The sequence below is a fragment of the Neopsephotus bourkii genome, unplaced genomic scaffold (assembly GCF_033783945.1).
Source record: "Neopsephotus bourkii isolate Nb327-2 ecotype Australia unplaced genomic scaffold, CSIRO-AGI_Nbou_v1 NB_1067, whole genome shotgun sequence".
Lineage (NCBI taxonomy): Eukaryota > Metazoa > Chordata > Aves > Psittaciformes > Psittacidae > Neopsephotus > Neopsephotus bourkii.
Genome location: NW_026901555.1, coordinates 1375527 through 1399954, shown reverse-complemented (window position 1 = coordinate 1399954; position 24428 = coordinate 1375527). Strand labels below are relative to the sequence as shown.

General features: G+C 43.1%; 1 protein-coding gene across 2 annotated transcripts in view; it reads right to left on the bottom strand.

The window, feature by feature from the left end:
* The window catches only part of ACSL4 (acyl-CoA synthetase long chain family member 4), a 28235-nt gene extending 4236 nt beyond the window's left edge, over nucleotides 1-23999 (bottom strand). Inside the window, exons 1-10 of one of the 2 annotated variants that reach the window (XM_061361876.1) lie at nucleotides 23920-23999; nucleotides 9134-9180; nucleotides 6583-6822; nucleotides 6103-6280; nucleotides 5253-5362; nucleotides 5033-5171; nucleotides 4171-4321; nucleotides 3424-3547; nucleotides 2580-2651; nucleotides 346-485 (exon numbers count right to left, since the gene is read on the bottom strand). In XM_061361876.1, the coding sequence (XP_061217860.1) occupies nucleotides 346-485; nucleotides 2580-2651; nucleotides 3424-3547; nucleotides 4171-4321; nucleotides 5033-5171; nucleotides 5253-5362; nucleotides 6103-6280; nucleotides 6583-6810 (1142 nt within the window). In that variant the 5' untranslated portion in view covers nucleotides 6811-6822; nucleotides 9134-9180; nucleotides 23920-23999. Of the gene's footprint in view, nucleotides 1-345; nucleotides 486-2579; nucleotides 2652-3423; nucleotides 3548-4170; nucleotides 4322-5032; nucleotides 5172-5252; nucleotides 5363-6102; nucleotides 6281-6582; nucleotides 7085-9133; nucleotides 9181-23919 lie in introns of both variants that reach the window. The other variant, XM_061361875.1, reaches the window with a different exon arrangement.
* Nucleotides 24000-24428: the final 429 nt, after the last annotated feature.

Here is a 24428-nt window from a genome sequence, read left to right as displayed (position 1 = left end):
TCATTCACAGATTTCAGCGGACAGCAGGAGAATCGGGAATGTTACCTCTTGTGCAACACTTGAAGATGGCAGAATTCCTGTAACTTAACTAAACAAACATTCCAGTTTTACTACCAAAAAACCCAATGCAGTGAAAACTAACCAGTCATCTGTTCTAAAGATGAGTCACTCCTACCATTAAGTATCTGACCCATTTCCAGCAAGAACTGGATTATTTCAGTGATTAGATGGGATCTGTGTGTTAGATGAGAATTCTCTGTCAGATAGCTGAGCTGATTGTGCTTTCAGACTGTCTTAACAAGCCACAAGGAAAAAGGTCCATTTGGACTGTGAATTAAGACTTACACGTTACACAGAGGTGCATCGTATCCCCTCTTGATTTGCTCCAGTTTGTAGTCGTAGCCTATCTTGAACAGAGTTCTCTGAATGTAGTTCATCTCCTGCACTTTACTCATGACATTTTTATAAATTCTGTCCATTATTTCCTGAAAAGCATAAAGAAAAAAAGCAAGGAAAATTACCACACAGGCCAGCCTAGCGTGTGTAAGTGAAATTCCATGTGCAACATAGAATAAAACCACCCCTATTATTATTCTTCCTTTGAAACAGGTAATACAGTAAGAGTGAAAATGGCTGCATCATTGGTTAGGCAATGCTTAACTGTAATGCTCTGAATGTGTGATCAGTTTATAGAATATTGCAGCTTGGAGCTATTCAAAACGGGTGGCACAAAGCATCAGAAATGAAGCAGAAAATGAGTGACTGAGTCTTACTCCTATATTTGCTGTTTTCACACCACTATCACTAGAGAGGAAGAACCCCCGTGCTGTAGTATGTATCTCCTATTAAAACACTTGTCCTGAATTAGGCACACAGGCAAGTAATTGAGTAACCACTGCAGGTCTTCAGGTGCACTGCAGTAGCTCATAGCAGCCCTGCATTTCTACAAGCACCTTTTTGAACCTCACATTTAGTTTTGGAATACTTTCCTCCCCTCATGCTAAAGATGTCTTCTTTTTATCAACCACAGCTACAAATCTTGGGTAATGCTGTGTTATGTTGCTTACATTGTTGATACCACCTTAACCTGATCTTAAATGCAACAAACTGATCTGAATTCGAGTTCAGCTCAATCTCTTTGCTGAAGGGTGGGATGTGCCATACAAGATTTATGGTGCTTAGGAGTCCTGGTGCTGTACTTTATCCACAGCAGCTGGCAAGCACACGGAATGAACGATGAGATTTCATTTCACTGCTTCCTTTACCAAGAGAAGTTTTTCAGCTTTCAAAGCATCATGGTTTCAGTAATTCTCATTACCTGACAAACCCCCCCCAGACAAGAAATTCATTGCCATTAAAGTGATCACTAAAGTAAACAGAACTTATATAGTGTTCAGAGTGGTGAAGTATTAAAGAGAAGTGGAAGAATTAGCTCCTTGAGTTTGTGAGAGAGCACAGTGGTGTGATGGAATTCCGTGCTTTCTGACAGAAGTCAATTTAAAATTGGAAAGAAAGCTATGAAAATTAGGTACTTTGAAATATCAGAGATCAAACTATTGCAGGCTTATCAGAAAGCACTCTCATGGGGGGTTTTGATTGCCTCATTACCGGCACTGACAGAAACTAGAATTTCAGCAAACACATACTCTATTTTCAGCACAGTTCACCTGCACAGCATCAGCTGCTAGTTCCAAAACCAGCCAGTATTTTGAAGCAGAATCACTTGTAGCATTCTGGAAAGGCCACAGAGGCATGACAAGGTATTTGGAATGACAGAGGCTGGAAGGAATGAGTGGCCTTATTACAATGTCCTGCTTGAATGAAGTATTTAGAAATGTTTGTGCCTCCGGACTCTGCCAGAGTTATTTTCCATTTCATTCCTCAGGCATTCCCATCCCTGGTGATGTTCTGGTAGTTTGTGTATTTTTTGGATAGCACCAAGACCTTGTGGAATGCAGAACCCTGGTCACCCAAATACTAACGTAAGCTACAGAAGCAATAGGAGTTACAGTCTCCTGATCATTTTTCCTTGTAAGAGGAGACTGAGCATGTCCTCCTTACCCTAAGAACAGCCAGGGAGACTTGGTCTAAGTGTTACCTTGGAGACAAGCACCTGACACTCAGCACCCCAACAGCCACAGCAGGGCAGCCAAGCTCCATAGTTCACCAAACACCCATATCCTTGGAGCGTCCGTCTTGGCCAAAGCCACCCCGTTTTCCCCCTGTGCCAAAAGGGGTTTCAGGCTGTGAATGTCAGACACTTCACAACCCTGTCAGAGACTTTACGACTGTGTCCTGCTGCTGTAGCAGCAGCCCAGTAAAACATCACTTGTACCTATGAAAACACATTCACAGTTTCAGACCAAAAAGTGTCTTGGCTTTAGCATCCATCTATTCTTGTGCTCATCTGCAGCACCAGCACTCAGTTCAGGCAATGGAAACTGCAGTTCTATATTGTGCTTTTTTTCCCTATTAGTGACAGTTCTTACACATGAAGAGCAAAGAAAGTAAGTGGATTTTTTCTAGCATGAACAAGATAGAAAGCATTTTATTGCTAAACATATCTGCTGCATACTTACAGGCACAGCTGCCATCAGTGTAGGTCTGAGGACAGTGCAGTCTCCTTTGCTTCCCTTCTTAATTTTACTTGACTGTAGTAAGGAAAAAAATGTCGATTTATGAAGTTGAAACCCAGGCAGTTCTTTAGAAAAGGACTAAAAAGTGAGCTACATGAGCATGTAATTTATCTTCTCTTCCTCTGCCCCTCCAGAAAACATTTCCTGCCTAATTTTTCTCCATTAGGATGGAAAAAAGTAACAATTAACAACAATTTCAACAAAAACTACATGCTTTACAAGCCCAACTTGGTTAAGTCCAATCTGTAGATCTTGCTCTTATTTCCCCCCTCTAGTACTTGCTTTCTCCTTCCTCTTCCTCCTTTTCTGCTTGATGTATTCTCTGTACCAATTACACATACAGCAGCATCCTTTTCCAGCTTAATTTGCTCTCATTTAACTGTTCAATAGAAGAGGCAACGGGCTGAGTAGATGATCTACAGTAACTGGATGAAGAACTGTTAAAGTGAGACCAAAAACTTCAAATCACTTTAAACAGCATCACTTTCAGCTCATCTGTTAATAGCTGTTCTTCCCATAGCCAGTGGATAGTGCTGTATGCATTTATTAGGTTTTAGTTTAGATTTCTGATGTCTCATAAAAGTAACGATTTTAAGAAGATTCCTGTAGGATGACCCGCTGCTGCCATTCACAGGAAGGGTCATTTGTGTTGGGTTCTGCCCCAAAAATGACAGTTGTGAAGTGTGCCACATCCATCAGCATTTCCCTAATGGCAGAGGGTGGCCACGCAAGGAGACTGCACACTGCAAAAGCTGAAGTTGGCTTTTGCTTCGCCCCCAGCCCTCACCTGATCCGACAGTGTGAGTGGAGAGGAATAGCCGATCCTGCAGCCGTAAGTGATGCAGGAGATTTCTGCTGTCAGTTCTAACACGTGGGCCAGAGGCAAATAACCGATGTAAGTATCCTTGGACCTAGGACAGGGTTGTCTGATTAACAGTGGTGCACACGTGGACTGAAAACACTCTTCAACAGCTTTATTGTGTGCTTAGTTATTACATCTTGAAAGACTTAAGTCACAGGTAAGGCTTATTCTTCTGCATGGAAGAAGGGTGTGATTTCAAACAGTTTATAAACAGAATGGGGTAAATCCTACCCTACTGAAGTCAGTATGAATTACAGGATTTGCCCTGTTCTCTTAGAAACTCCAAGATTCCTTAATGCTCCACTGCTGTTTCTTTTTCTGAGTATGGAATTACAGATAAAATCGCTATATTTAAGAATAATCATTTCCAAATCCTTTGACAGTCATCATAGCATCTCCTTATAGAATATACTGGGTAGAAAGACAGCTGATCACTGCAGTGATTCCAGCTGCCTGAAAACAGCTACATGAGGAATCTCTTTATCTGGTGGCAACTGCAGTTTCAAACCAGAGGGTGAGCTCAAACACAAGATTTATGTCTTAAGAATTAAGTATTACTGGGCTTATAACAGAATTTGATAACACCTGATGCCAGCAACAGACTTCCTATAAACCTCTGTACTTTTGGAGGTTCTGCTTTACCTCTCTGTGCACGTGGCAACTGTTTCTTACCCTAGTCCAGGTATTCTCTCACACTGTCCTGTCATTCCAGCTATTAAGTTCTTATGCACCATCATCACTCCTTTAGGTCTCCCGGTAGAGCCGCTGGTGTACATCACTAAAGCTAAGTCTGAAGGAGCAGGTCTGCTTGGCAGGATGCTTGCTACAAAATGCAGGAGAAAAACCCTTATTAACTCTTACTTACTTTCTAAATATTCTGTAATAAACTATTTCTGTAATTAATGAACGTGACAATGTCTGTAATCAAGCAGTGTGAAACCCGTGCCTCAGCACAGTGTGCTGCTGAGTGCTCAGTGCTGGATGCAGAAGTCATCACAGAAAGAGTAGTGGTCTGTTTTTAAGAGGAGGTGAGGGCAGGCAGGTTTTGAAAGGAACGTGTGCTGCCCTGCACATAGCTCCTTTGCCAGTCTACCTCCTCTTTTATTCAAGAGAGAGAGATGGCTAAGCACAGGCTGATGATTTAAGCAAAAAAGATGATCAAGTGCTTCCTCACCCTAGTGCAAGTAGGATGAATAAAAGCTAAGGACAGCAGACAAGGGAACACTGCACCAGATCCTATTTCACTTGATAAAGGTGAAGTCTTAAATTATTCTGGTTATTACAGATAATTATTTCTATTAGTCTAAAATATTACCTACTATAAAGTGTTATCCTGAAGTACCTCTTCACAAAGGTGAAGGGCAGTAAACAGAAATCAGACATTTATTTAAAGGAAGCCAGAGGATGAATCTGCCACTGCCTTTGTGCTGGAGACCTGCATGGGTGGGATTTTCTGATACATGTCCCTCTTCACCTAGGCCTGATTTCACTGTTAACGTTGCCTGACTGCTTCTCTGTGAAGTGATTCACTTACAGTTCTCTGGTTTGGCTCCCAGCTCTTCTACTGTCTGCATACTGTGAATTTCCAGAGTTTCAGGGTATTCTGCTTTATTGATGCTCTTGTTGTCCACATAAATGATGTGTTTCAGGCAGGAGATTTGTGGCAGTGCAGTCTGCAGAAGAGAAATGAATATTGGCTGTACGGTAAAATTAACACAGGGCAATAACATGAGGTGGAGCTGGTACCAAATTACCTTAAGTTTGCTCTCAAGAAGTTCTACACTGGTGACCAGATACGCTGCTTCACACTCGTTGAGACCATAGGTTACTGCCTCTTCCCCCAGGGTGGCATACAGCGTAATAACTGTTACAGCAAGGAGAGAGGGAACATGAAAGAAAGGTCAAGTAACACTGAATGCAAAAGGTCTTGTGCAGCTGACTGCGAGGCCTTGGGGGGGGAGCAGAGGGTGAGGATGATGAAGTTAGCTCAAGGGGGAATTTGCTAGTTTGGAAACAAACCAGCTTTTAATTTTTCCACCTAAGAATTTTCTGCCACACAAGAGCTCTGCAATGAGGGCAGATCAAACAAAATTAATAAAAACCAAAAAGCCCATATTCATCATTGTCATGAACTGGAGCAGCTTTAAAATGTCACCAAAGCCCCTTCAGACGAGCATATGATTTTGGTTACTCTGCCACTCCTCTCTCTTCTAATAACCATTTCGTGTTTCAGATGCGTAAGTCAGGATACAGAAAGGAAATACTATAACAGCTTCCCACACTCGGGGGGGCAGAAACAGCTGCTGATATCTTCAGAGTATTTAAAAAGCCCAACTGAACAGTAACTGTACTGTTCTGTCTTCTAACATCTAGAACATTACTGCAACAAAATCAGAACTGTCAGTCTTGTCAGTACAAGCAAGTTGATTTTAGGGCTCTCCATGGTGCATAGAATAGACTTGGATACTGCTAAGAATCAGACCATAGGCAGAGTTATGTTTATGAAATTCCTGTATCATCAATGACAGGATCAGCAGATTCAAAATACTGAGTGCTAAGAAGTGATTCTAAAATACACTGGAAATAAAGGAGTTGGGCACTCACGAGGGAAGTTGTACTTGAAGCAGGTCAGAGCCGTGATCATCCATTCCGCTCGGGTCTCACAGAATATCACAACCGTACTCTTTGGGGTTAGTCCCAGGGCAGTCATTCCTCGCCCCAAACGATTCATTTTCTCATGTACTTCTTCATAGGATAACCATCTGTAAGTGCCTAAAATTAACTGGGGAGGGGAGACAAAACCAACTGTGATGACAAGAAGCTGCTGGTAGAGCTCTGCGAGCTTACGCGAGTTGGTGCCTAACACCATAAGCATGCACGCTGCCGTTCATTAGAGGACATAAAACTGCTTTCATTTTTCTTGAGTTAGAATAAATAGTGCCTCCTGCATTCTGTTACTGTTAACTACTAGAAAAGGGATATTTTATATCGTAAGATGATGATGAAGGAAGACCTCTAAGGAGACCTCCACTGCTGAGGCAAAGCAGCTCAAAACCAAACCAGCAGCTCAGCCCCAAACCTTACCTTTTTGAACACTTTTCCGTTTGGTTGCATTTCGTTCTCTTCACTCAGGATTTCTCTGGTCCCAAGGCAGTCCCTCTTTGCAAACTTGGCCAAAGCATGGTCAAACAGCTTGTCCAGTGTGTCAGCTCCAGGAATGTTTATGTGTGCTAGTGAGTCAAGGTGGGTGACGGAGCGATAGGGGCTCCCAGGCTTGTCCGAGGTGGGCTTAGCTTTTAAACGCTTTGCCATAGCCTTTTTCTTCTTAACGTCGGTAAGAAAATACCATGGAATAAATACAAGCATACTGTACACATATATCAACAAGTACACAGGCAGCAAGAGGATGGCACGTACTTCTAGTCTAAGTTTCATTGCAGATATTTACACTAGAAAATCTCTTATTGTGTTCTGAAGCGGGCAAGAGCAAAGCAGCAGTGCAGCACGATGCAGCAAGGTAAGTGAAGCTTAGGTTCCAGAACAGTTGCTAAGAGTTTAGTAACCTTGGAGAGCCAACAGTGGACACCTGTGGGTGAAGACCAGAGCCAAGCAGAGAGCAGGGGAAAAAAAGAAGAAAAGAATTAAATTAGTAATCTTACAGTCAGTCCATTAGGTTTAGTCCTTCTAAGAGTTCACTTCAAACACATCAAGACAAAGGAAGCTGAGGTAACGGATTCAAGAGGCACGTACACTGCAGGATGCAGCAATGTACTGCTCTGGAGACCAAAGGGATGAGTCTTTTCCATAGTTGTTTGCTGCATCCACAAATATTTACTTTTCAAAGGCTTTTCCCCACTATCTCTGTTTGAATAGTGCAGGGCTGTTGAGATGAAGTCTGTCCTTCACATCATAATGTTGTGTTTAAGCTCCTTGAGTAATGCTACAGTTGTGTAATGATGGCAGAGGTCAAGTTGTTTTACCCCTAAATATTTGTACTGCAGGGAACAGACACAGTACATCTCTTTACTGCTTTTCAGAATATATTAATGTGTATTCAGATTAAAACATATCTTGAAACAGATTCCTCAGAAGTTTACGGATTGTAATCTAAAAATGATGGAATCGTCCAAATGGCTTTATAAACCTTGCCCCAGCAACTGAATTATTCATCTGTTACTTTTCAACTATGAATTTCAGACTCTTGGGAGAAGGATTACACAGATTTGCTTTTCTCCCTCCAAAAATTACTTCAATATAGGTATTTCAGAGCTCCAGGTTTGAAAAAGTGGAATACACTTAGACCAATTTAATCCAACTGAAAATAAAGCACAATTTGGTGAGATTTTGACAGAAGTCTTTCCTCATTAAGGAGAACTGGGCCTGAATAAAGACCGAAGGTGACTGGGAGAAAACCAAAAGCATCATAGCAACCCTCAGCTGTGGATACATAGCCCGCTGGTCTGTAACTAGGCTGTGCTGGCACAGAAGAGATACAGGTTCTTATCTTCATCTGGGCGGCACACAAACACAGCACCCATGATGCTCACAGCAGGCGCAGAGATGCACTAACACAAGAGCAGTAGCTCAGACACAGGGCAGCGAGGACACTGCCTGTAGCTTATCCCAAAGCCCAGTCCCTGATGGACAGAATCCAACAGAAATAACTATGAGAATAGGGGAATTTTCAGGGCTCCCTCAAGACTCAGCGTGAGCACACCCCGAAAGGAACCTCGATGAATGTATCTGGCAGCCTCAGGTCAGGAGGCAGGCTACAACTAACACTTCAGGTTAAACCAGACATCTGTGACTAACAGTGTAACAGAAAGCTATTAATAGGTTGTTGGGGTTTTTAATCAACATCTGCAGTTGTGTTGTAGCCAGTACCAACAGCACTGGTAATGGAAAATTAAGAGGTCTGCAGATACCTAAAATAACACTATTGCAAAGTTCATTTTTTAATGACATTGACAGAGTTCATTTATATTGAATACCAGTATAACGTACTACACTAAGCTCAGAGTTGTTCAGAAAGAGAGTATTCCACATATTTCTGCTTATAAAAAGTGAACACTCCATTCTTTTCAGGACACATCAGCTTATTCTGCTCTAGTTAACCTCATCACCAGCAACTGCTCAGCAGGCAAACCTCAGCAGAAGACACTTCCCCAGGCTCCACTTCTCTACTATGGAAGTTTACTGGTTTATACTCAAATCCTGTGTGTTTTCATCCCAGTGAATCCAGTGCTTCAGAAGCAGCAGTTGAGCTTGTGTTAACACAAAAGCCAGCCATAGTGCTAAGACTGCAGTGAGAAACGTTCAGTGCACGCCAGGGTTAGACACAATGCTGCACATGGAATAAACCCCACAGACAGCTCCCGCTGCTCCGCACCTCCCAACAAAAGGCGTGTGAGCAGGCACTTGGAGAAGGAGCAGGAATACTGTAGGAAGTGTTTATGAGAACAGGGCACTTGGCTTATCTGCGGACATCTGTGGTAATTGCAAATGTTTCAGCTGTACTTCTCGATAGACATCAGCTGGAAAAACACCGTAAGTCCCCAAAAGACAAACTTTGCCTTTTCCTTTGGAGATACTCCTATGAAAACACACACACACACACACACACAGAGGTACTTACAGGGTATCTGACAGCAGTCACTGAGGCTTTTTCAGTGTTGATTAGACCTATATTGAAACAGAAAAAAACCTTCATGAGGTGAATTTTCCCTATTACCATTATATGCTGTGTGTGCACAAACCTCGCCAGTCCAAGCTTACCACAGTTAACACATAACCGATGTGAGTGCTCACACAAGCACTGACACTGTTTTGCAGACGCCACAGATGGAAGAGATGTTCTGTGATATCCTCAATTAAAAGCTTCAGAGGCAGATAACATGCAAGACTCTATTCTTGTCCTTTAGCCAAGGCCACAGAACAAAGTCTGAAATCAGAGCTCAGGTTCTGGAAAGAAGAGGCGCTCCTCATCATTTGTCATGAATTTAACTAAAAATCTAAGAAACAACTGGCTTTTATCTAAAATAGCTTTTAGATAGTCACAAAAGCTCATGAGACTAACGGCAAAAGCATGCATGGGGAACAGGGAGACGGTTTATGGCTCTGGAAGCAACTATTCACAGAGGAGGAAATGCTCTCATCTTCTCTGCGTTAACTATTCAAACAGAGCAGCATCAACTTACCCAGTGTTTGCACCCACTACTAGAATTTCTGAGTGTAACTCAAGTACCTGCACCTGAAAACCTCACCCTTTGCAGCTGAACTTTAAGAAGGCAGCCAGTGATCTTTGCTAGGAAAGGTTTAAATTAGCCAAAGCCCAAAGCACTTGTAACGGTTTAATACTGGAAGTACACAAATAGCAGTGTTTATTGTCCTTCCTCTTGTGACAAAAAGCTTGCCAAGGATCCCATTCACTGTGTAACAGCGTTAGAAGAAAACACACTTCTTTTTCTATTGACTTCATTTATTGCACCTTTGGAAACAGGTTTTCGTGGTGTTAGGATGGTGAGACAGATGCCACTGGAGCCGGCAGGGCTCCACCTCCTGACAGGGTAGCATCGCATCCTGCTTTGTGAACAAAACCTGCATGTGCAGAACAAGAAGAAGCTGCTTCATTTAAAAACGCCACCGGAGGAAGTCCCGGTTCCCCTGCAGCCGAGCGCCTGCCAACTTTAGATGGAGACGCAGTTCTGGCTTTAGCATAAGTGCTCAGGGCTGACTCCTTTCAGGAAGTTCTGGGATCTTCCAAAACAATCCGGTATGAACAAGGAACAGCTATTTCCGGAAGTTTTCCAGCATTCAGGCAGATCCAAACGTTCTGGAAACCACAGTAAGTGTTCATAACCTGTAAGTGGAAAGGTGGTGCTACACCGTGAAAACAACCCGTGAGTGACCTGAGTAAGTACACAGGTTGTTAGTTACAGTCAGTGTTTGGAAGGGAGTTCAGTCAGTTCCTAGTAGTCCTGGATTGGTTCCAGTGCTGGCACTGAAAGAAGCCAGGATTCCAAACAGAAATGAGAATCAGACAGAAATACCCCCTTGCCAGGAAGAGGCAGCAAGTTCAAACACAGCAAGTGTGTACCGCCGGGCTCTCTGCACGTTTTGGCTTTCCAGATTGCCAGAGATGAGAAGCCTGTGACTAAAGAGCAGTAAGAGTTAGAAGAATCTTGTGGCAAACTGCAGCTCTTTTGGGGTTGGACACACCGAAAAAAAGCAAAACCAAGGGAAATGATTCAGTTCTTGCATCACGTCAGTGCATTTGAGAAAACAAACTCTGTCATTCTTAATGCAAGTTACTCATGGGAGAAAAGAAAGGACACGAGGTCCGGGGTTTGTTCCTTTCTGCGGGCAGATTGCCACATATTTTCCTCTCACACAATTCTGAATGTTAAAGAGCAGTGAAAACTCAGAGGTAAATCTGATCAAACACCAGCAGGTTTCAGAAGTACTTCTGCACTCTACCCGTGCAATACCAGCTCAAAGCCTGAGAGCTTTTAAGAGCTTTACTGTGTCTGTACAGCTTAAATACTGTGTCCCAACAATCAGGGAGAGGGGCAGGTCACATACAGTGGATGCTGAGAGAAATCAAGGATTCCTGTTTAAATATGTATATATTCTGTGCAAAATATCAAACCCACAAGTAGGAAATCTTGTTTCTCTTATTGCTGCTGCTGAAGTAGTTAATACAATGTTTTACAGCAGAGATCAGATTTAGTATTGCTCTCAATAAAAAGACTGTTGTTGTTCTTTGTATTCTCCACTTCTGTTTTATTACCTCAGAACATACATGCACTTTATGTCAGTCAGGGAAAAGGCAATGCATTTGTGTCAGGTGTCACACACCTACTGCTGTAACAACCTGCAGCAGAAACCGGAGCAGCCAGGCTTAGCCAGGATTTCTCAATGACCTAACAGACTGGTGTGAAACTTTCTCCCCTGATCTTGCACCATCAGGGCAAGCAAATATTTGATGAAGGGTAAGAGCTGTTTGTGTGCCCTAAAGGCACGAAACGTAAAAGGCCAAGGCAGGATTGCACAAGTGAAAGCTGCCCAGTGAGCACACACTGACCTGGGAAGGGATTTCCTCCAGATCCACCTCTGTTACTTTTGTCTCAGTAAATTCCACCCCGGATCTCCACTGTAAATACTTGAGGCTCATTGACTCCAACGCTCCCTCTCTCACAAGCCTGCACTCAAACTGTGCTGGTTATGCTGTAATCTGATTAAAAGCCTAAGGCACACAAGGCTTCAAGTCAATCCAATTTATGCTACGGGATTGTGAGTGGTAGCAGCCACTGTAACTAACAGCAAATTCAGCTGTTCCAACACTTCTGTGGTGAGGGAAGGAAGGGAGCAGCATCCTTTTGTTTCATTGGCATTTTAGCTCATGAACATGGTAAGGAGGTGCCTTGGACAGGCGGTTTCAGAGGAGGGGAGAAAATCAGCATCTGAAAAACACTGATACTACATCAAAACTCCACCAGCTACAAAATACACTTGGGACAAAGGGCACAAAAATCCAGAAGGAAAATGCATCTTCTATATACTTCTAATAAAGAAGTGTTTCAGCCTGATCCCCTCAATACATACCCCAGTCTCACCATGCAGTATGGCCCGTGTCTCAACAGCAGAGATAGCGACTGTACAGCTGCCACCCAGCTTTTTGAAACAAGCCCATGAGAAGGCAAGCAGCGTGGTGAAGGACAAAGTTTAGAGGCTATGTGGTCATGGAGGGTCTCCAGCAAAAGCTGAGTAAACACTCAAATAAGGATTTATCATCCTCCCACAGGTAATAAGGATGGACCACCTGACTAGTGGTGTGTTCAGCTACACAACCATTCTGCAATGGAGAGGCTGGGCCCTGATGGCCCAACAAGCAAGATTTATGTTCTCATCCTCTTTTAATTTCCTGCTTCTTCCTCAGTAGTAAACTGCTTTGCAAAAATACCAAAGTAGAAGTCTCTCCTAAGGCCGCTGAATTACACAGTTGAGAAGATCAGATCAGTTTGAGACCTACAAAGCCCTATTTGCCACCTCTTCCATAAGGTTGTTCTTGCCTGCAAGCACTGAAAGGGTTACTTCTTTCAGGTAACTTCTGAAACTATGCCCCCATTTCACTGCACTCAGCAATGAATGCATTATCTCTAAGACTTTGCATCTGTCTCCTAATTGGAACACATCTGATATAAAGCAGGACTTCAAAGCTGGTTTCTTAACAGAAACTGTTTTCTTAGGACAGGAGTTAGGAACTCTCTTTTCCCTGCATTTTCAGAAGTACATAACTGATGTACAGTGCTTTACAGTCTTCCAAGTCAGATGGTTCTGTACTACTAACGAGCACATGATGGGGGTACTGCAGCTACACAAGCTACCTGCTAGGTGCCTCCCTGAGTCTTGTGACCATTCATTTTTATCTATTTCCAACTTAACCAGCCTTGGGTGACGTAGTCTAGTGTGAGGCATCCCTGCCCATGGCACGGGGTTGGAACTGGATGAGCTTAAGGTCCTTTCCAACCCAAACCGTTCTATGATTAGGCACATATGCATGGACAACAGGCTGTTTAACAATTAGGGTGCTCAACTCCCCTCTTATGTTATTATCCATTGCTTATGATAATCATGTCAACAACATCCTTTCACAGCATAAGGAAATGAGGACATTGGGTGCTTTTTGTTTTGCAAGTGAAGGTGGATTATAGGAGATAATCTCCCTGGGTGGAAGTTTTTCAGAATTTATCCAGAGATGCTGTATTTATGCTTATGCCTTTTGGATGCAACTGCTTCACTGATGCCTGGAGTGCGTGCATTCAAGTTCAGACTCTGATCAAGCCATGGTATTCGGCTTGGAAAACACTCAACAAAGCAAAAAACTTCATTAATGACGTTACCCTGGCTGCGTAGATTAAACATCAGTGCTTGTTTCCTGGCCTTAAGTCTGTTATGTTTCCAAACATCTGGACAGCATGACCAAGGAGGAATTGGGTGTGCTTTCATGGTGACGCATGAGAAATACTGAAAAGTAAAATGGTGTTCCCAATATAAAATGAAATAGTAACATGAATTATTACTGCATAAGAACAAACGTGAGGGGAAGGTAAACACTGAATAATTCCTTTTCAAATAGGATTCGGCTGACGGATTCATCCGAGCAAAGCTCAGTAACATGAGCACAGGACAGCCGGTCATTAAAAGCTACTTCCTTTATTTATAGATTTCCTGAAATCTGGCAGCGTTGCTCTGTAATAACCTTTAGTGAAAGGAGCAGCTCAAGCAGTAAAATGTTAAAGTGCATGAGCGCAGATCCAGTCCAGCAAGCAAACATGCAGAGTAATGACAAAGATCATCATAATCCCTCTTAATGCTCTATTGAGAAAGTCCAGTAACATTAACCTCCCGTGCTCTACTGAAATCCAGACACAATAATGGACTCCAGCAACCTCTCCCTTTCCCTGTGATTACATACTGCTTTTTACGTCTTGCCAAAAGCAACTCTTGCGTAATTTAACAGGCCAGAGCTCTAAATACTATGCTCTGACTTCAGGAAACCCGACTGTCTCTTCAGCTTTCATTTTGATGGGAAATTCTGCCACCAGTTGTGTATTTACTGCTTTCAGAAACCTCCACTGTCTCTCATCAGGTGCATTCTGTTGCTCTGATCTCCGGTACTGGTCATAGTTTAGGCAGTGAAATTCATCATATGCTTAAAGGGGGCAGAGGGAGGAGAAGTAAATGTTCCTCCTGGTGTAGTGCATTAGCAGGGTTTTGCCTACCCAGAAGGGTCCTGTGGGCTGCGGAGGGTGCTCTCCCAAGGCCTTTCAGGCTTTTCCAAGTTCCGTGCGGTCAGTCAGCAGGAGGAGCAGCGCTGCTGGGAACACACATTCCCTGTCCTCCTCGGAGCTCACATCCAAATGCAAATTCCTCCCTTCTTTGTGACTAAGCAGAAAGCACCGGGCTTTCTGGTTTGCCATCTGGAGAAACTCCATCCTTGCAGATGTTCTGACAGACAGAACTGGGCGTGCTCTTAGGAAACAGGAGTAAGAAAACTGTTCCCACCCATGGCCATTTGAGCTGGCGGCCCCTGAGGTTTCCAGCATGAGCCAGCTCTGGTTTTCGTTTTCACTGTGTAACGAAAACAGTTTTGGAGTCAATAAAACCGAGGAGCATTGGGAGCAAGTGGATCCATCCTCTGCACAAGCACAATCTTCCCCAGTGAAACAGTGAGCATGGCTTCTGTATGTTTAAGGAACTCAAATTTATGATGGTCTTAATGCAAAAGTCTCTTGCTTGCTTCATGGTGACCCTGCCCTATCCCTTTCTAGCCAAACATACCTAGATGCATCTGTAGATGTCTCTCATCTCTAGATCCACACTGGGATTTCCCAGATAGAGAGTTCGCTAAGACAGTGTTTCATACCACAACTTCATGCTGCAACTTCATACTGCAGCTTTACTTCATGCTGCAACTCTAAACTTTTACTGGATTACTAGATTATAACAGTTCTTGGACTTCACCTGCACTTCAGAGAGGTACTGAGACGACCAAGAGAGTTTCAGTACATTTTCTCCCATAAGGCAAAATGCACATTCAAGTTTTAACAGCTCAGTCTTCAGAGCAGTGTAACACCACCAAAGCAGAACAACGCAAAAGTAATTGGAACACAGGAATTTATACTGAGACAGGAGAACCGGGTAGAAACCAGGCAGAAATGGGCACAATCCTTAGAGAAGTTAACAAAATGGAGAAAAATAAAGGACCTCCAAGACAGTTTTGAACAGCGACGTTTTGAACTTTACCACCCACAATACCCATGCACGCACATTTATCACACTCATTTACAGGCACCGACATGCTGAAGGTGTACAGGCAGTTTCAGGCAGCTTTTGCTGTTCTTAGCCCAAAATAGCCAATGAGCTTCTGCAGAACACGGAGGACACGTTCACAGGACTGGGTCACAGCATCCCGTGCTCAAAGCCCACGCTGAGAACAGAGAGAGCCCAGAGCGAGACCAAATCAAGGAGGTGTGGAACTGCGTAATCACGATCATGCCTGATCCTCCCCTGGAGCGGAACATGCCAGCACAGAACAGCCCTGCACCAACACAGCCCGCAGCTTCCTGAAAGGAATTCGTTCAAGCCCTGGCGGCCCAGAGACATAAAAAAAGCGTGTGACCGTTTGCAGCAAGCCACAATGCTACAACTCGAGGGGCAGGATGGCACAACTTGCTATTTAGGTAACCAGATCACCTTTAGTATGAATAAAGCATGAGTCACAGTAGCAGCTGCAGAAGAAGGAATCCGTATAGACTATACAGACAGTAAAGTGGTCTTAGATGTAAAACTCTGAAGGAAACACGAAGAGGAAACTGATGCTGTTGACCATTTAGCTTATTTTTAGTAACTTTTCTGCTCTGAAAAAGGGACAGAAACATCCTGAGTATGACACCGTGTATCACACAGCAGTATATGGTTAGTAATAAAAAAGATAGATGTAATTTAATTTGTTCCTTTAAGAAAAGGCAAACTTACAAAGCAAGAGGTAATATGGAACAAATTTATTAAACCACTCTGAGGCACACCAATGAATTACCTTAGAGAAACAGCCACCAGAAACCTTACCCACAGAAACCTTATCCTTATCTCACCCTCTCAGAGAGTAAGGTCAAACACCCCCCTTTACATTTGCATCGTGTCTGGGCACAGATCACATCTCAGAAAGGTGGGGAAACAGCAACATTTTCCAAACAGAAACTTTTTACGTGGTTGTATGTTGTACCTGAGTAACTGCAATGTTCTCACACTGGGGAGGGGGGGGAGGAAGAGTACAGGCTGTTCGCCATCCTCTGTCATCAGGTAATCTGAGCTGGGAAGAACCTTCCACTTGTTTCTGAGCATTCTGTGTATGAGATCATCATTCATCAAACCACCTTTGAGCATTCAGAGGTGCCACTCTGGGGCTGTCAGTACTTCATGAGCAGGATGCTCTCTGTGATTTTCTGAGGCCAGTTCTTGCCCTGATCCCTTTTCCAGCTCCCACCTTCTCACCCTGCAGCAAGCTTAGTTTCACCTTCCAGTTGTTCCTCTTCCCTGCGGTGATACATTTCATAATGAAAGCACTTTTGAACACGCTGTTCAAACAGAGGAGCTCATAAAAATGCAAAACTATCTGCATGCTTATGAAATAAACAGAATCCCTATTTCGTAATGAAAACTAAACACATCTATCTACCAAAAGCACAAAAACAAGGCTATCAAACTCAGTATTGCGTTATAGTGTGTATTTACACAGCATGAATCAGCTGTATACACAGCTGTCTTCATGGAAAGTAATGTACAAAATGACAAACTAATGGGCTGCTATGGACAGAACCTACTCCAGTCCCACTTCCCACTTCTGTGCCTCGTGCAGGATGACCACAGGCACCACAAACCAGAATCTCTTGCCGCTTTTCATTTTTCCCTTCTATTGCTGTATCACTTTGTTGTTGTTTGACATTACCACTAGTTGCAGATATACTGTCTCAACTCTTCTGTGTAACACACAAAGCTACATGTATATACTGCTATAAAACTACCCCTTACCTACACAGTATTGTTATTCTTTTAGTGTGTATGTTTTCATTGTGCAAAAAAGCCCCCAAAAGCGCCATACTAAGAACAGAAAAGAGATTAGAGAAATCAGAACTTAAAGCAACTTTTAAGATATAACACAACTTGAGCAAATTTATTGTCATAAACATGATGCAGTGTAATGGAGGCTCCAACGAAGGAGTGAAAACAGTGCAGCAAGACTGCTGGCTCTCTATCAGAGTCTTCAAGTTCAGGTTCATGGCAGCTAACTTGATGCAAACCCGGACTGCAGTGATGCCACTTTATGCCCTTGGGCTGCAAAGCTTGCAGGCAGCCAGTCAACCTTTAAGTTCAGCCAGTTGTCTGCTGCAGGTCCCTACTCAGTCCCACAGGCACCAGTGCAAGGGAGGAAGCGGTCACCTCAATCCAGTTCAGTGACACAAAACTACTTGCACCTCTATGTTGTAGCTTTGTAAGAACTTTAAACAAGCATAAAAGGGAGCTACCAGCATCAGAGCTGCTGCTGCCGCCAGAAATAACCTCCACCCATCTTCTGCTGCCCCAGTCTGTCCCCTCCCTTTTGCCAGAAGCCAGTGAGTGAGCACTGACTGCAGCTTCTGCGCGCTTGGTGTGTGCATGGAAGTGAGTGTTAGGAGAAAGGCACATCGAAGCTGCAGTGTGGTAACTAATGCACTTTATTGGAAGCCCAAAAAGAAGGCCCAGACCCTATTCCTAAACACCAAAAGGTCCTTTGAAAAATTTATTACAGATTTTATATATTCCAAAATATTTTAACAGGCACAATTTGTGATTTACTGAAGGTCAGGAGTTCATACTCTTCCTAACCCAGTGGCTGTGTGGCACAGGAAACAGCAGCTGACTACTGGGTTAACAGTTTCAGCTATGAAACGAATGTCCTCATTTCATAAATCCCTGGCTTTTGCTATGAGCCAGCATGCAGTGTACAGCGATATGCAGCTTCCAGCTTGTCAGACTCAACTGGCACAGCTGAAGAAGGGACATTTCATAAGCTACAGTTGAGCAGCTTCCAAGACAAAACACTTGTTGAGAATGACTCACTGTGTGTTCTGCTTATCATATCCTTCAGGTAAGCTGAACTTAGTGAAGTCTTTTCAGAAGATGTACGACTACTGGAGACGAAGAAACAACGCATCTGACACGTTGCTTGGGCCACATGAAGAGTTACAGCAATTCTGACCAGCTAGATCAATTTGGTGTTTTTTCTCTCCAGCAGGATACTTGCATCCTGTTACCAACAAGTATCACAATACAAGTTCTTTGTACCACCAGCTTCACCCAGCCATGCAAAGTCAACAGGACAAGGATGGCTGCACTCATTTAAATGTGGACTCCTTCAGCTGTATGTGCCCCCTGCCATAAAGCAGTGCAGAAGTGCAAACTGCAACACTGCATGAAGTTACAGCAAACGTTTTGTAGTATCCGACTTGACAAGACAGTGAATGCTCCTCATGCTTCACTGAATGTGAGGAACTGACATTGCAAAGCATTAGATACACACTCACTATTTACAGTCTGATGTTTCTCTTAAACACCACTTTCTTAGTAGACTTCTTGGTTCAAGTTGTGCAGGTGGCTGCTGGTGTACAGAAATGGACATAAAACTTACAAAACTCTTTGACACTTGTTTAAAATACCAACTCAGCCTGTCCCCAGCTGAGCAATCACTGCATGCACACGAAATAGGAGGGTTTTATTTGGGGAAAGTTCGTTTTAGCAAATACTGTTGTTAATGAAACTTGCTATTGATCCAAGTAAGCTGGATGTAGCACAGCTTTAGCCTGCTCTTTAGAAGACCAGTGCGAGGTTGACGTTAGTTTCAGGCTCACCAGTACCTGTTATCCTGAACCAAGGAATAAGTCTGCATGTTAGAGCTGAGTGGCTGATATAAAAAATTCAATTACAGGAGTAAAGAGCCATGTCCAAGTGATGCTGTGGAGAGCAGAGACATGATCCAAGGAGGAACAGTGGGCTCTCTCCAGTGCCTACAGCAGGCTCAGGGCAGGAACTGCCTTGCACTAGAGGCCAGAGTCAGCCCCTCTGGCTTTCTATAGCTGGGGCCTGTGGGGTCTACAGCCAGAAATGAGCATGTTGGAAAATAATCCCAGGAAAAGCTATCGGATGTAACAGCATGACAGTGCTTCCGTCTGTAAAAGCATCTGTGCAACTGAGGGGAAAGCTCACACTTTGAAACACTTCTGGCTGTAAAGGCAAACTGAACGCTAGTGTTACCTTTGTTCTCACTGTGAGATGTAACCAAGAAATGCCTCAGGGCACACATGTGCTCTGCACAAACCCTTTGTTTGGTTTTTATTTCTTTTCCAAGCAACTGAATTGGGAAATACAAACCAGAACATGCTCATAAACTGCTGACTGAGCAGAATCTCTTCGTGGTGCAACATACTTAATATTATAATTTATTCAGTTCTTCTCTATGCTGATATTTTTCTACTTTTTGTATGAGCAGGATTAGTGTAAACCCTGGCAGTGTTCAAGGCCAGGTTGGACACAGGGGCTTGGAGCAAGCTGCTCCAGTGGAAGGTGGCCCTGCCCGTGGCAGGGGCTGGAACTGGATGAGCTTTAAGGTCCTTTCCAACCCAAACCATTCTCTGATTCTATGAAGCAAGGCCCTTAAAAAAGGTTAAGGGTCACTTACCAAGGACAGATATTCAGTTATTGTATGGGTCACTCTCCATTTCTGACGATGGAGCTGAGTAGGTGGTGTGTAAGGGATGTAACAACTGCAGAAGTGGGAAGGGTCTCTTGAGTAGAGGCACGGCTGAAAACACAACTCTTTGGGAACGGTAGAAAGTTAAGAAACGCACAGCAGCACACGCATGCTTGACGCATTTGAGTTGCATTGTTTAAAGGTCAAAAATTCCAGCATGGGAATGAAGGTGTTTGACTGCTCAGCCCCTGCTAAGCCAAATCACTGCAGTCCAGAGATGTGGAATCACACAGGGGTATGCAACAGGCACCACTGCTCCCCGAGCCCTGCCTTGCACACGTGTGCTGGGGCTGCTGTGCAAGAGCAATGTTCATTAAGAACCTCAGCTAAAGGGACTGTCACCACTGCAGTTCCTGTTCTAAAGCTACTCTGCAAACACACAAACAAGCAGTTTTATAAACCAGACCTCTACCTGGTAACTGTAGTTGGAACTGAGTAACTGCACATAGAGAGGAAAACCTCAGTTAAGAAGTAGTTCAGAATGTCCTGTATCTCATAGCGTGTATAACAGTGGTTCAGAAAATGCACAATAACCATCTTTTCACGTTACCTGAACCTACTGTTGTGTCTCCTAGAATGTAAGTCACACATAAAGCTGTACTGATACCATTTTCCCTTTAAATGGGCTGCACAGTGGCATAAAATAGTTAAAACCAAACATAAACCAGGTCTGCTGTACAGATCTAACAAGTGATTTTGCAAAACATAACCATTAGCTGTATGTTAAAATGGTTTTGCATGTTGGCCATGCTTATACTCTAACAGAAGCACAGTGGGGTAGGCTAAACATGCCATTAAGAGGCATTTTTACATGATAAATAATTCTTCAAAGAAATCCTCTGGGCATTTCTGTAACTGCCCCGGCATTACTCTCCATCTCTTTTTCTACAGTCAGGAGAGTTAAAACAAAACACCACTTCAGAGTTATTAAAATCATAATGTAAAAGTCTTTAATTAGTACAGATTTGAAGAGCACAGGTACTGGAATGTAACGTGCTATGTTAAGGGTGTCCTTGTCACGTCAACCTGTTTCTAGTCTCACAGGCTTTCAAGCATACTTAGGTATTTTTTAATTGATATATATGTTAATATTCTAACTGCCATTATACTCCTATGCTATAAAATATTCCCCATTATCAGTGTATGGAGATACAGGCATTTTCCCTGCACACCAACAGAAGTGATAAGCAAAAATCATGAGCTGAGCTGCAGCATCGTTGCACAGTTTAAGGTAGAACAGATGCATTCACAGGTATTCAGCTCCAGTTTCTGACACTGAACAGCTGCTACTGGCAGAGCAATGAATGTATAATAAGAATTCAAAAGCAAATAATCTATTATCTAATAGGGAAGTTACAAATGTGCTTTTAGAAAAAGATGCTGAACTGATGAAGCAGGAACACACTCTTGCGAATCAATAGTCACATCCATATACACTCAAGGAAATCCTAGATCATTAGTTCTGCTCTCACTGAACAACAGTGGTATTCAAGTATCATGGATTTAAGAGTCTTGGCTTTAAAGTGATAACCAAGGATCCACCTTGGATCACTGTAAATCCAAGACTCTTAAATCTTATAATTGGTGGATCACTTTATCTCTGCCTTGGAGATAAAGATACCTCACGTTGAAGCCCAGTGAGCTCTCAGCTGCACAATATCCACTGATTTGGCATTAACTCTACTATGAAAAACACACAAAGTTTAAATACAGGAGGTGGGGAATAAAGGTATTTTCTCAGTATCTAAGATTCCTTACAAACCACTTTACTGAGGTGAAAAGTACTCTCTGATTTCAGTGCTAACTCCAAGTGTTTAGCAATATCTAAAGCAGAGAAGGAAGCAATTCCTCACGTCCTCCACACTGCACAGCTATTAACCCAAAAGCAAAGCAAATATCTGACTCTTAGATGCAGTGGCATTAGCTCCAACTTTGCTTCCATCAACAGCAACTCACAAACTTTAAAACACCAAATCTCCCACGACACAAACTGACATCCTGGCACGATGCTGGCTGAAGGCAAACACTTCCCATCCCTCCCAGCCCCAAGCCCACAGTCACCTTTTCTTACTTGTTCTGCTCCTCCATTTCCCAAGGCAGCCTGTGCTATTTATTTCCTTGCTGAAAAATGGTTCAATGTGCCCTCTGAGTTTTCTACTATATTTGGGATCATCTTAAAATGCAAAATAACTCCGCAGCCACTTGTACCACCACGCCTCACTCACACACTCCTTGTATCTAACCTCTGCAGAAGATCAAGTTCAAGCCAGCGCCAAGTTTAGTCCTGACTCCAGAGCTACTATGAGCTATGGCAGCACAGCTCTGAAGTAGCATGGTAGCCCAAATAGTAGAAAGGCTTTCTATGCAGGGCAACAACAACAGGGTAAGGATTTGCCACCCCCACAACTCATTCCTAACCTGTGTCTCACACACTGTTGGGTAAATAATGCTGTGCACATTTGGCACAAGATTAAAGCAATACCTTGATTACAAGTACACTTTATATGCATATTAGGCAAGAACTGATAGCTGTAAGAAGTGGGGCAAGGAAAGCAGACTTGCTGTCGCTTAAGTTATGTCCAGTTACTTCTGCTGCTCTTGGCCAAGTGGCTCGATGTGAATCACACCAGGTACCTACTGCAAAACCAAAACTGAAACCACTGAATCTCCCAGGCAGCTCTGGCAGCTGGCCAGAGCTCTTCCTCTTTGCAAGCACAAGCCTTACTCCACACGCTGAGTTTTAGTTCACATCCATATAAAGCAAGTGAAAGCTCTCACAGATCCAGCATGTCCAGGATTGAGGCAAGGTTCTCCGCATCCACCACCCAGACCACAAACACCCATCTGTGATAAGGGCCTTGGTGCTGACAGGCTTTGTGTCCACCACAGATCATTACAGGAACCTGCTACACCACTTCCAGTGTGCGCTTTACTTTCAGTGCAATTATTCTGCAAGCAAGCAGCCACAGAAGAAATAACTAGTGCTGTGTTCAGCTTTCGTTTTTACCTGCCCATCTACAGAGTTCTAGATTTGGAGCAAACATACAGTTACACACAAACACACAGCAGAAGATGATGGGCAATCCTGATTTCCCTCACCCACCCTCAGCCAAAATAGCCAAGGAGACAAAAAGCAATAGCAAAGTATTAATAATTCCAGAAGAGAAATACTTTCTTAAGCTTTCCCTTCTGTACAGGTATTCTGTTCCACTCAGCACCTTCCAACTGGTAACTGACAGAAAGCAATCCCAGTTACAGGGAGAAGAGAAGCTAACTGTGAAATGATGACGAACATCAAGGCAATCACTCTTTAGGTGCTGTAGAACTGCAGGAGAATTAATCAGCCAGCTTTTGAGATGTGCCTTCCACAAGTGTGAAGACATTGCACCATCTAAATAACACCACCCCCCCCCACCCAGGAACAAATGGAACACAACTACATTTTCTCAGGAAATTGCTTCCCTCTTTCGATGAAACTTCCCTCTCTCCTGAGAATAGATGTCCTGAAGCACAGTGACCACACGCTTGTTTGCATGTACAATGAGGATTTCCCTTAATAATCAACTCCTTTTAGCTTAAGCAGTTCCTTATTCAGAACAGCTTACTTATAAACAAGCACTCGTTTGTCACGTTAGCTACCCAATTCTATTTATTAATCATTAACTTCAATAGATTTTGCATGTTTACTTGGCTCAGGCTACTGTTTACTATTTCATTTGGGTATTACCTTCATTTACTCAATGTAGTAGGCTGCATCTGTTTTACTGGATATGTATCTTAACACCACTCAGGATGTATTTGTATCCAAGGCCTTGCCTCAGTGGCCTGTTCAAGAATGGTTTCTCTAGTCTTGTAAAGGAGCTGAAGCAGAGTCCTCGTGTGAGGCAGTGTCACCTGCTGAACACCAGTAATTTATTCTGCTGAAATTCTATAGCTGCTGGTAAAGGTCAGATTATTCAATGAGCAGGCGATGGGTAACACAGGGTATGGTACAGACAGCATTCAGGTAACGCATCAGTAAAGTCTGCATGAGATGCAAGTCCCCAAACAATAACACATCATGAACACCTTACCAGAGCGGGGCTCTCGGGGGGTGGCGGCTGTCTTGCCTGTTGCAAGTTAACGCACTTCTGTAGTTTATGACAACAGGGAACTGGCAAATACAAAGAAATGAGAGGTGAGTGAAAACACGTATCTCCTAAAAATAACTTCTGTGGGGACATATTTTAAGCTTCTGTAGAACTGTATTAAAAACACAAACTTGGTATCCACCAGTGAAGAGCAAAAGAAAACCAGAGGTAAACCAAACAACCTTTCTGTAACTGGAACGCTGCTAATTCTGCCTCTTGTTTGGGAGCAAAGACGGGGTTTGGGATTTATCTGTTTAAAATATAAGACGCTTATGTCTTACAAAAACAAAACAAAGCCATGTCTTTAATCACTGCAGTTGGTCTGAGGTGACAGATCTCACATTCAAAAGGTAGAATTCAAGAGATAAAAAGATCAGATGATTCTAATGCCTATTTGTAGCTTTATTTGCTAGTTTTTGCACTTCAGATGTGCAAGGCTATAAATGCAAGTT